The sequence below is a fragment of the Brassica rapa genome, chromosome A02 (assembly GCF_000309985.2).
Source record: "Brassica rapa cultivar Chiifu-401-42 chromosome A02, CAAS_Brap_v3.01, whole genome shotgun sequence".
Classification (NCBI taxonomy): domain Eukaryota; kingdom Viridiplantae; phylum Streptophyta; class Magnoliopsida; order Brassicales; family Brassicaceae; genus Brassica; species Brassica rapa.
The window spans coordinates 30,320,766-30,332,909 of NC_024796.2; the positions used below are offsets into that span (position 1 = coordinate 30,320,766).

General features: G+C 37.8%; 2 protein-coding genes across 2 annotated transcripts; both read right to left on the reverse strand.

The window, feature by feature from the left end:
* Nucleotides 1-1,427: 1,427 nt before the first annotated feature.
* Nucleotides 1,428-4,055, reverse strand: LOC103855023 (CASP-like protein 4A2). Its single transcript, XM_009131984.3, has 3 exons — nt 3,206-4,055; nt 1,884-2,019; nt 1,428-1,818 (listed from the first exon to the last, which is right to left on the reverse strand). The coding sequence occupies exons 1-3, from the start codon at nt 3,721-3,723 to the stop codon at nt 1,624-1,626; spliced, it is 849 nt and encodes a 282-aa protein (XP_009130232.1). The 5' UTR covers nt 3,724-4,055; the 3' UTR covers nt 1,428-1,623.
* Nucleotides 4,056-4,426: 371 nt separating this feature from the next.
* On the reverse strand, nt 4,427-8,800 carry LOC103855024 (bidirectional sugar transporter SWEET5-like). Its single transcript, XM_009131986.3, has 6 exons — nt 6,406-8,800; nt 6,275-6,311; nt 5,964-6,180; nt 5,517-5,678; nt 5,317-5,436; nt 4,427-5,217 (listed from the first exon to the last, which is right to left on the reverse strand). The coding sequence occupies exons 1-6, from the start codon at nt 6,446-6,448 to the stop codon at nt 5,074-5,076; spliced, it is 723 nt and encodes a 240-aa protein (XP_009130234.1). The 5' UTR covers nt 6,449-8,800; the 3' UTR covers nt 4,427-5,073.
* Nucleotides 8,801-12,144: the final 3,344 nt, after the last annotated feature.

A 12,144-nucleotide genomic window follows, 5' to 3' on the forward strand; every position in this document is an offset into this window, starting at 1 on the left:
TAGAGACATGTTCAAAGAGAGATCGGTCGACATACTTGCGTATTACGGCAACCGCTTTTCTATTAAGAATCTCCCATGCTTTATCATCCTTTCCTTCCGACTTATCCTTCATGATGATGGGCTCATGCAAATCTTTGCAATAAAGATGATCTTCCATCATCGGTTTCCAATAAGAGAAGTTGTCCGTCGTGAGCTTGAACATATCACCTTCAAAGGTAACGGTGGCCTCCATCTTCACTTCTTCAAAGATAACCGGTAACCTGGCTCTGATACCAGTTGTTGGGAAAAATAGCGGATACTATTTTCTTTGAGAGGTTAAGATGGAATGTAGACGGTTTATGTTCGAGATAACCTTCGTATTTTAGGAAAGGGATTTTTAGTAAGACTTGTGTTTGGAGATTTCTTAAAGACTTTTGGAACCTTTTATGAAATGTTTTCTTTCTATTACTTTGCTTGATTCTTGGATCATTACAAGTGAATTAGACATCCCTATTTATACTAGTAAATGGAGACTACAAGTTAGTTCTAGAACACTCCATCTTCTACACACTTCCTTTTCTACACACTTCTTCATCCTTCTCCATTATTCTCTAGATATTTTTTCTTCTTGGGCTTCTTGGTTATAGATTAAACTTAGGCTAATGAGGAAAAACTCAACACATCTTTCTCTAAGACCATAGCTTGAATTTTATCTGTTTATCAGCCTTGTTGTGTTCCTCATCGCTATCGCCATGATTGTTGACTTCCTTTTCTTCGGTTTCTCCTATTTTTCTCAATGAAACTCAGGTTTGATTTTCTACTCCTAGATAGTGCTTAAAAGTCTAAGATGTTTCTTGTGGAGTCGCGAATCACCCCCTAGTGGCAAAAGGATGTTCAGCTAATTTAGGCATTCTAATCACAGCCGTCGAAATTACTAGCTCTATATATAACGAGACTTTTGGATTTTCATATGTTTTTCAATTTTCCATCTTTAGATTTTTGGTTTTGTGGAATAATGAATCTATTAAGCTCATCCATCGAGTCCCAACTTGCCACAATTTATAACTACTTCAAGTCCTTTGCTGCCTTGAGTGCGTTCTCCTACGCTAAAAGCAATACCATTGAGTAATGTTTATCAATCTCGAAAGATATTAATGTGCATATTCTCAAAATGTAATACAGTGTTATAAATACACACAAATAAATGTGTTTAAAAAAAAATACACACAAATAAGAAAAAACCAAAGTTTATACAGTGTATAAATACACACAAATAAATCCACCCATTTTAAAAAACAAAAAAACCAAAGTTTCTAGCTAGTTTCATTGCTCGATGTGAATGAAAAGTGGGAACCTGCTAGTTTTATCACTCAACTAATAGATATCCAAAGCTGTTTTGACAAGAGCCACCTACCTTGATTTAATAATAGGTATTAAAAGAAAGCAAGTCAAACCTTGATCCACAAGTAAGCTCAGTCATTTGCTTGCTTGCCTTACTTAAAAATATTATTGAGATTTTTTATCACACCAAGGGTAGCAAGAATCACTACCATACTGGTTTCTAAGCTATAAGATAGACTGTACAAAGACAAAAGAGTCATATCTGGTCTCAGACTCTCAGGCAACACACAAACGAGGATATAACTAAGAGGAAGCATGAGTGAATAGCCTGTAAGAAGAAATCAAAGCGCTGACCGCAAACGCCCCAAACGCTACAAAAGAAACCGCGATGGACGTGGTTGCCATTTGAGTAAACTCATCTTTGCCCCAATTAGATATCCAATCATCAACTCGAGTAGCAGCACATGAAGAAGCCGACATCAGAAGATATGCAAGAAACTAAAAGCTCATTAGAATCAATATGCTTAGATTACAAATGCAAAACGTTAAAAGGCGCCACTCACTTGATCCATGAAGAAGACGAAGATGTTATGAAATCCACAGTTTAACATGTAATTCTCTTTCGCGATGTAGCAAGCAGCGTCACAAACTTCAAATGCAGAGTATACGAATGCTATAACGTTCACAAACAAAGAATACCTGCAAAAGTTCGTGTTGTCAGCATGGTCTACCCTAAGATTTCAAAAACTTTAAACAACTTTAGTAAAGATTTCAAAATCCTTTTTAAATAATTGAGGAATATATATATTAACTCTAAAAATTTGGGGACTCAAATCAATCTATCAGTTAGTCATGTGGGTTCGGTTACTTTGAGTTTTTCGGATTGGTTAATTCGGTTCAACCGAAATCTTCGTAATTAAATTGAAACAAAAAATTTTGGTTCAGTTCGGTTTTTGGTTAGTTCGATTTCAAAATTTTGTACCAAATTTTTTGAATTCAGTTAAATTTTGGTTTAAATAGGTTTAAAATTTTAAAAAATGATTAAAATAGGTTATTTCGGTTCAGATTTTTGTTAGTTTTTGGGGTGGGCAAAAAAACCGGATCCGAATTATGGAACCAAACAGACCCGAAAAAACCGAAACCGAACAAACCAAATTTATGAATTACCCAATCATTGGATACTGAAATTTTATATCCGAATAACCAGAATCGAACCCGTACCGAACTGATAACCGAATAATACCCATATAGAACCAGATGAAAAACCAGATGAAAAACCCTTATACACTTACCTTATACATATATCTTTATGGTTTATATTTTATACACTTGCCATTTTTTATTGATCAACACTTATCTTATAGGTGAAGCTTGTATTGTTTGGATGTTTTATGCTCACAATTTGAATTTTGGTTTCTGAATGAGGAAATTGTTTGAATGTTATTCCAGTATTGGATTTATTTATTTGCAAGTACATCAGATTAATTTTGGGTAATATGGTTACAAAGTAACCATTTAGAACCGAACCCGATTGGAACTTTTTTGGTTCTAATATGGTTACCAAACTTTAGGAACCGAAAGAACCGAGAACTGAAAGAACCGACCCGAACCAAACCGACGAACCAAACCGAAGAACCAAACGCCCACCCCTACTTTGGTTGGTTATTATGGGTTTCGATTTTTTTATAAAAAAATTGAACGAACCAATTGAAAACTGATTTTTTAATTGCCTAATCGAATTGAACATCCTAACCGATCTAAACCGAACTCTTTGGGTCGTTCTTGCCTAGTTTCACTCGGTTCCCAGGACAGGCTTTGGTTGTTAGTTTCAATTTTTTCAACTCTAAACCCTAAAAAAATGTAAAGAAGAAGAGAGTGACGTGACCTGTACTCTTTGTAGTGATCATAAGAGTCACCGCTCCACCCTTTAGTTTTATCAGCCGCCATGATCGAAAACGATACCACGCACAAAACTACTTCGCTCACTCTAAACCCTAGCGCCGCCATAGCCACCGATCCATCTCTTCTCGCTCTGTTCGCCGTCGTAGCCGCCGCAGATTCTCCAGCCTTCCTCGCCGTAGTCTGCGGACCTTCCTCTCTCACCCAGCGGTTGAGCACCACCATAGACGACGGAGACTTATCGGAAGAAGAGTTCGTCGGAGCCGCTGCTCTCGCATTTCTCTGATACCGCGGCGGCGGCGGATACTGAGGCGGAGGCGGCGGAAGAGGCGGGAACTTGCCGTTGGGGTACTCGAGTTTGAAAGGAGAAGCCTCGGGGGAGACGTAACGGCTCTCCGGCGGTGGATCTCCGGCGTCTGAGAGAGGGGAGTGGAATCGAAGAGGAGAGAGTGGCGATTCGATGTAGCTCTGTGGTTCTGAGTTCGATGAGGTGGTTCGCTTCATGGTGGAGGAGATCGCCAGTTCGATTCTCCGGCGACGAGCTTTTGTGTGTGTTTGTGCAGTGAGAAAGTGTGAGAAAAAGAAACTTTTTTCTAATTTATTTTCGCGGCAATGGAAAAAGAGGAAAGGTGAGCGGGACCCACTTTCTTATTTCTTCGTGGAGAATTAAACGCCTCAGTGATCCACTGTGACGCTTCTACTAGTGCACCTGCTGCACCTAGATATTGTTAACCAATAGTGATTCACCGCGTGTCACAATGGATAATCAGTGTGCACTCAGATGTTACTTATGACGCAATCATAAGATGTGTTAGCTGATTTTATTTGCTCTTTTTACTATCCATAAAGATTCCATATTGCTAAAGTAATATACCAGCTTACTAAATAAAATACACGCATGCGATATGCATTTTTCAGTTCTGTTAGATTTTCTTACTAATCACGAATTTTTAGTCAATACATGTAATAGCATAAAAGGGTATTTCATTAAAGTAGAGCGTCATTGATCTCTATCAATTATTTTTGTTTTCAGTCTTGTCAAATATTTTGTAGTTTTTTGAGCATTCCCATTTGAATCAAATGTCTTCTCTCTTTAAAGTAACAAAAAAGTAAAATATTAAAAGCATTGTTTTGCCTTTTGCTCTTTGTTTAAAGCACAAAGCGATCCACCCACTCCTGCTTATTTTTTCTCTTTTGTTTTTTAATTTATGTCATTACCATATGAATTTTCAAAATCCATCGTCACAACTCTTTCTTTTTTTCATCTTACAAGCATTTCTTTTTGTTGGGAATAATCGGTTGCAAAATTAAAGTTGTTCTTGAATCAGTTTAAACCAGATGGAAGCGATGATTTAGCAGCCTGATAAGCTCTCTTGTGTAAGGCAAGAGCCAGCAGTTTCGGTCACAGGCTCCTAATATACTAGACTTGGTGAGTAAATACACTATTTGATTTCAGGTTCAAGGATCCTTAACCGGCCAGAACCACAACAAAACCTAAGACAAGAGAACCTCTGTTACTCTGATCTTAAACATCAAACCGTAATCGACGAGTTTTTTTCTCCAAAAGTGTTATAAAATAATCTAATAATGTAACAAAATTACATAAGATTCACAACTTCGTCAAAGTTATAATCATTTCAAATTTCAACAAAAAAAAATGAAACCCCTTTCTTTCTTCGTACTCAAGAAACTTTTAACTTCAAGGGTGGTTCCTCTTCTTCATTATTTTTGTATTTTCGGTGGCATTTCTTCCGATACTAAACCTAACGATGAAGCTGGTCTTACTAAACCTAACGATGAAGCTTCTTGTAAAACAGAAGAAAAATGGAAAAGTTCAATCCGTAGCTGAAATTATCAAGCTTGGGAAAGCTCGATTTCAGCATTCAAATTGCTCTTTTCTTTATCTTCATCATCGTCGCTCCAGTTAGTTGTTTTATAGTAAAGTGCGTATAATATAAATTGTATTGTTCCTGATAGGCATCCAAGAGCATTTGGGATCTGTTTTCATGAAAAAAATCAACACATCACCGCTTTTTAGTAAATAAAAAAGATATATCGACTGAGTTGAACATCAAAAAGGTGAAAATGGAAGCTTACCAAAATATAGAGGTCAAATTTTAGACATGCATAAACAATCCAAATAGCTCCATTCATGAAGTTGGCTAATGACAAGAAGAACGGCATGTACTTCACGCTCTTTGTCTTTATTACAAGTGCCTGTTCCACATTAATGAAACACATTAGTTCACAAGAAATCAAGAAATAAAAACAACGATAGAGAAAGAAGAATAGCATACCATGACGGTTAAAGGAGAAGCATACATGATAATATTGAAAATAATGCATAAGATCCCAACAAGCATAGATCTCTGTTTTGTTGTATGCAAAAAATACAATGTGCAGAAGACCACCACAGCCATGAATATCACCTCAATCACCATAGCTATTGTGATCCTTTTCTGTTATATAAAAATAAAATTTCATCAAATACGGATTCAGAAACCATCTTTCTAGAGATTTTTCATAGCTACAATTAAAATCGCTCCTGGACATAGCCGAATGAATCATTCGATTTGACTCCAAATTTTTAAAAACTTTTATATATGTTGACCTTCAAATTATCAAAAAAATTTATTAAGATTACCTAAAAATATATATAGCCGCATATATCTCAGTTTCGGCCAAGGTTACAAAAAAATGTATTATTGTGCATGCATGTTCATATTGGGGGTTTAGATACTTACGCGGACAGGCGAGGTAGCAAAGATGAAGAAGATGACGACATACACGAGTTCCATGACAAGACCAGCCCCATTAATGGTGATGACGAGGAGACTATCAGGTTGGACAAAAGGAAGTCCGTAAAAGGTCCACATCATGCAGTTTAAAACTGTAGCTACGTATGGATCTGGCTTAAACTCTGATACCGATTTCATCTTACATATCTTCACCATCGTTGGTCTGCATAATTGAACATATATACATACATTATTGCGTGCATTAATTTAACATCTTTTGACAAAAACAGAACATATAAAATGTTAATTTATCTTACATTGGAGCAGAAAACAAGCCGAAGGCGATCACGTTTCCTTAACATAGCCAACAATGAATTCATTGATTAGCAACGTTTTTGTTTTATTGATTGACATAATTTGTATGTTTGGTTAAATTTTGAGGACTTACCGATGATTCCGACGATCGTCCGGGCAGTGTTGGTGTCCGTCATGTTGCTATGTATCTCGCCAAATTCTTGTCTTTTTATAAATTTTCTCAAAGATCTTATCGAAATCTATAGAAAAAGAATATTAAATTTACTAATTTGATTTTTCTTTCTTCTTTATGTAAATATATTTCTTTAGAGTCTTGTCATTCTTGTTTCTGATATTTGATAGGTTAGGTTTGATTGATGAAACAACTCCTTTTTTGCCTTTTCCTAGTATTTGGATTATTTTTGGTTTACGTTTTATCAACAACAGAAAATTTTTGGAGTTTAATAGCAAAGTTCGTGAATCAGTAGAATCTGGGTAGACTAACAAAATGCGTAACACGTGTTTAATATATGAACCAGGAAAACCGTTGACTCCGCTCATACCTCATGCATGAGAAACATCCGGCTCTTCGTTCACATTCATATATATACTCTTTTCGGTCAACAAAAACAAAATATCCTTTCTCAACTTTCCAATCATATTAACAGCATGATTTACAGTTAAAGCTAAAATTTCATTCCAAGCCTTTTGTCTCTTTTTATATTTATAAATTATTTAAAATTTGAAAAGATAATAGTACACTCGAAAATCTCATTGTTGGTTGGTTCGATGATTTTCCTTTTATGTGGATTGGATTTTCAAAACCTATAGTCGATCATAAAACTATGCTGCTTCCAAACTCTTGTTTTTCCTTTACGTAATCTCCCAACAGAATTATAACAAAGAAAAAAGGAAAAGTCATTTAGTTCAACAAAAAAATGTAAAAAAAGGAAAGTCATAAACCTAGTGGTAATACGTTTTGTTTTCATTTCATATATATATATTGTATTCTCCTCGTTTAAGATCCACAGATGACAAACCTGACACCATGAAGAGCCAACAGAAGAAGAGCTCACTATCTCCAAAACTACAACATCACAGCCAGATCTCAACCATAGAAAAGAAATATAGTATCCACATCCCTTTTGATCTAACCTAGGAGATACTCTCGAGACTCCCGGTGATGTCATTTGTGAATTGTGAAGTTCCATTGTGTATCAAAGCAATGGTCATCTCTTATCACGAACTCGATCATATACTTGGTCTTTGGCTACACGCCTACTTGTCATCTTCGACCGTTGGACGCTGGACGCTTGAATCTTCGGTAATCTCTTTGTCTAGTTACCCTCTAAGCACAAACAAAGAATCAGTATCTGCGGAACAAGACGGTCACCGGGTCACGCATTAGTCCGTGGGATAGAATATTGCAATATTATGTATCAATATATCCGCGGATTAATCTGTCGTTTAACAAGATCAAGTCAGTTTTTAATACACAACACTTCAACGAGACAACCCCTTGTATTACCAAAGATCAAATTAGAGATACTCGCAAGCTTTATGGACGAGTTCTTTGGTTATGATCCCGTTGAGAATCAATACAAAGTGTTTTGCAAGATTAGAGCGTCACAAACCTTTGAAGAATCTTATCAAGATTTCACATTGGGAGATCCAAAGAAACAGTGGAGGATTATTCGAGGCTTTGGGACATTGTTATCTCCAACAATGACCACTAGGGTATGCATCAACTTTGACCTGAATAACGTGACGAATTATTAACAGAGGTATAAAAACATACGGTAGAACCTCAATAAATTAATAATCGTTATAAATTAATAAACATTGTCGGTTCCAACTTGAATTGTTACAAAATTTAACACAAATCGATAAAATGATAAGATAATATTTTTTAAAGAAAATTCTAAGTAAATATATGATCTCATTAAAATTATAAATTAATAATTTATATATACACATATTTTATATAAGTAAGAACCTATTATTATATTATTTGTTTTATATTCACAATGAAATTATTTTTATATTTTCTTAACACTTAGTACATTTTTGATGAGATCTAGTACTATTATATCTAAAACCTCATTTAAGTTCTATGCAATATATATTATATACACCAAATAATATAATAAAATTAATATAAATATCAAATTTCAAAAATAATAATTAACATATACACTAAAATCAAATATTTTTCTTATTTTAGAATAAATATATCTTAAAATAAGAAATCTAAATAATAAAACTTTTGTAAATTAATATCTTAATAAATTAATAAAATTTTAAAGTCGCAACATTATTAATTTATAGAGGTTTCACGGTAATTTATAAGGTAACATGTTCATGGATCTTTTGGATCTCTGGTTTGCTTTTGAGTAATCCGACTTCTGATCTTTCTTACCTAGTTTCATGTTGGCCTTTTCCACTTTTTTTTGGACCTCATGAAACTATTATAGGCTTATAGTTTTGCCAGGCTAATGTAAACAAAACTGTTCCTTTTGGTATAAATTCCCAATTTTATCAACAAAAGAAAAAGTAAAAGATTAAAAGCATTGTTTTTTTTTTTGGTAAAATGTTAATATTATACCATTTTCAGTTTTTCACAATGTTGAAACAACTTATTACACAGAAAGAAAACAACAACAACACAACTCAAAAAGAAAACACAAGAGCCAACAATAGTAGAACACCTCAAGGTGGTCGGTAGGAGGTGAAATAAAGAAGTAGGAGCGATGGGCCGTCTGAAGGAGTAGCTGGAAATGATAACAGCCGGTCACGGAGAAGCCTGTCCACAGCCAGATGGGTTTGTCTTGAGCTAGTTGACACAGAAGTGAAGATTCGAGCATTCCTCTCTTTCCAAATAAGGTAGATGATCGACTGGAAAATGAGCTTAAGAAGGGTTACTTCCTTACGGCTAATGCGATTGGAAGAGGAGACTATCCAAGCAGCTGCAGCGTGAAGATCCAATGGTGAATTCGGCAAGATCTGCGAGGCAAACCCCAACCAGAGAGAAGAGGAGTAGCTGCACTCAAAAAACAAATGGTGGTGTGTTTCCAACGCAGAGGAGCACAACACACACTCACCTGCCACATTCATACCCCATATGCGAAGTCTATCCTTAGTGGGAAGCCGACGCAGTAGAGCCATCCAAGCCATGAAAGTATTTCTAGGAATATTTTCCTTGAACCATATTACCTTGTGCCAGAACACAGTAGGAGAAGGCATTCGCAGGAATTGCCAAGTGACCTTGGAGGAGAAAGATGGACCAAATGAGTCTGCAGACTTGCGCCACAGAAACCTATCGGGACCTTTTACGGTTGTCGGAGGGTCAATTGCTGTAATGGCTATTTGAATAGCTTGCATCGCCTCAGACCTAGCAGCAGGTAAAATCCATGAGCCATTATTTGCTGCATCCCTTACAAACGCACTCTGCCTGATCTGCAAGTTCCTTGGACCAGTTTCACCTGCGACGCAGAACAATGGTCCCAACTGCGTCCAGTAGTCGAACCAGAAGCTTGCCACTTCCCCATTTCCAACGATGCATCTCATTAAATCAGATAACATTGGCCTGAGCTGCAACATACTTTTAATAGTGGCAGAAACGCGAGCAGATTCTGTCATCTGCCAAAAGCCATTACGGTGGAAGATGTGGTTTTTCAACCATCTCGTCCAAAGAGATCCCGGTTCAGAAAAATATGCCCATACCCGCTTGAGACGAAATACAGTCTCGAACTCTTCCAAATGCCTAAGACCCAGGCCTCCCTCAGATTTTGGAGTACAAATATCTGACCACGCAACTCGGGATCCTCGTGCAGATGTCGTGTCATTCTTCCATAGGAAAGCTGCGCATAATGAATCAACCTTTGCATAGAACGCTTTTGGCAAGACAAAAACAGCGCTCCAGAAGTTTACCATTCCATATATTACTGAAGCCACAAGCCGGATCTTGCCAGCAAAGGAGAGATACTTCACTGTCCATGAGTGCATCTTACCAGTGATTTTGTCTAGGAGCGGCTGCAAGGTACCGAGATTAAGCCTGCCAGGCTTCAGAGGGAGTCCAAGGTAACGTGTTGGGAAGATGCCTTGCTTGAACCTAGCAACATTACTTAAGGCAGCTGCATCAGTGTCATTGTACCCACCAAAGAAGATTTCTGATTTTGCAGGGTTCATCTCCAAACCTGAGATTGTTTTAAACTCCGCCATAACCGAGGATATTGCAGCCAGGGAATCAGCAGACCCATCAGAAAAGACCAGCAGATCGTCAGCGAACAACAGATGGGTAACTAAGGGGTCCTCACACTTCGGGTGCATCTTAATCCGGCCCTCTACAGCAGATTTTTCAAGGATTTTGGACAAAGCTTCCATTGCCATAATAAACAGGTAAGGAGAGATGCAGTCCCCTTGTCTAAGACCTTTTTCTCCTTTAAAGAAACCAGCCAGCTCTCCATTGATTGACATTGAGAACCTCGGGGAAGTGATACATTCTTTGACCCATTCCCTAAACACAGGCGGGAAGTATTGTGCCTCCAATAATTTTAATAAGAAATCCCAACAGATAGTGTCGAATGCTTTCCGAAGATCAACTTTAAGCATCGAGCTCTTTGCACAAGAAGCTTTTTCATAGTTCCTGATCAGCTCAGATGATAACAGGACATTTTCTCCTAAGCTTCGACCTTTGAGGAACACAGACTGATTAGGACTAATGCAGTCTTGAAGGAGTGGCTTCAATCGATTAGCAATAATCTTTGCTATGATCTTGTAAGCAATGTTGCAGCAACTAATGGGTCTGAATTCACCTAGCTTGCAAGCCTGATCTGTCTTGGGAATTAGGACAATGGCAGTGTTGTTTAGGTCCTTAAGAAGCCTCCCATTCCTGAAAAATTCCTGAACCGCAGCCACAAAATCACTTCCCATTACCGACCAAGATGACCTGAGGAACTCAGCAGAGTAGCCATCCGGTCCCGGACTCTTACTAAGAGGCATAGCAAAGACTGTCTTGGTGATCTCCTCGCTGGTAACATCCTTTGTTAGCTCGAGTTTTTGAGCATCAGAGCATCTAAAGGGCATCAAATCTCGGAGATGATCCAGTGTTGCAGGTGACTGCTGTAACTCTGCGGTTCCAAGTATATCTTTAAAGTACTCAGCAGCGTGATCCTTAATACCATCAGCCGTATTAATCATACGATCGTCAGCGTCCCGGAGATAGTGAATGTGGTTTTTGCTGGCTCTCTCAATTACTGATTTATGGTAGAAGGAGGTGTCTCTGTCTCCAAGGTGATGCCACTGAACCCTGGACTTCTGGCGGTAGAATTTTTCCTCTGCTTTGACTAGCACTTGCAGCTTGCCTCTTTCCTCATGTTCCAATCTCGCAGTTTCCATATCAGGCGATGATAGTAGCTGCCGCTGAGCAAGTGCAACCTGAGAAGCCTGCTCTTTCACTCGCATTGAAATGCCACTGTAGTGTCTAGTGTTTAATCTCCTAAGAGCCGGTTTCAGGAGCTTTAGAGATCTAGCAAGCTTGAACTGCAAGGACCCTTGGATAGTATCAAAGCTCCACGCATCCTTTACCGTATCAAGGAAGTCCGGATGGTCTATGGTATGGTGGAAAAACTTGAATGGTTTAGGAGCACGTCTGGTCTGAGACGGCATTTTCACCAAACACGGGGCGTGATCTGATTGTTCCGGCTCAAGGAATTCGCAGAAAGAGTCTGGAAAGGAGTGAGCCCAGTGATGGTTAAACAAAGCGTGATCAATCTTCTTAGAAACTGGGTTTGCCTCTTGATTATTCCACCAAGAGTAAGTAAGGCCGTTAGATTGTGCCTCAAACAACTCAGCTTCCTGCAAAGCCAAGTTAAAATCATCCATTCCATCTGTA

Excerpts from the sequence above, each read along its gene's own strand:
- LOC103855023 (XM_009131984.3), bottom strand. The coding sequence starts at position 3,723 with ATGAAGCGAACCACCTCATCGAACTCAGAACCACAGAGCTACATCGAA. Across the intron at positions 2,020-3,205 it reads GATCACTACAAAGAGTACAG|GTATTCTTTGTTTGTGAACG; the intron begins GTCACGTCACTC and ends GAACTTTTGCAG. Across the intron at positions 1,819-1,883 it reads TCGTCTTCTTCATGGATCAA|TTTCTTGCATATCTTCTGAT; the intron begins GTGAGTGGCGCC and ends ATGAGCTTTTAG.
- LOC103855024 (XM_009131986.3), bottom strand. The coding sequence starts at position 6,448 with ATGACGGACACCAACACTGCCCGGACGATCGTCGGAATCATCG. Across the intron at positions 6,312-6,405 it reads GACGATCGTCGGAATCATCG|GAAACGTGATCGCCTTCGGC; the intron begins GTAAGTCCTCAA and ends GGCTATGTTAAG. Across the intron at positions 5,437-5,516 it reads CTTCTCCTTTAACCGTCATG|GCACTTGTAATAAAGACAAA; the intron begins GTATGCTATTCT and ends AATGTGGAACAG.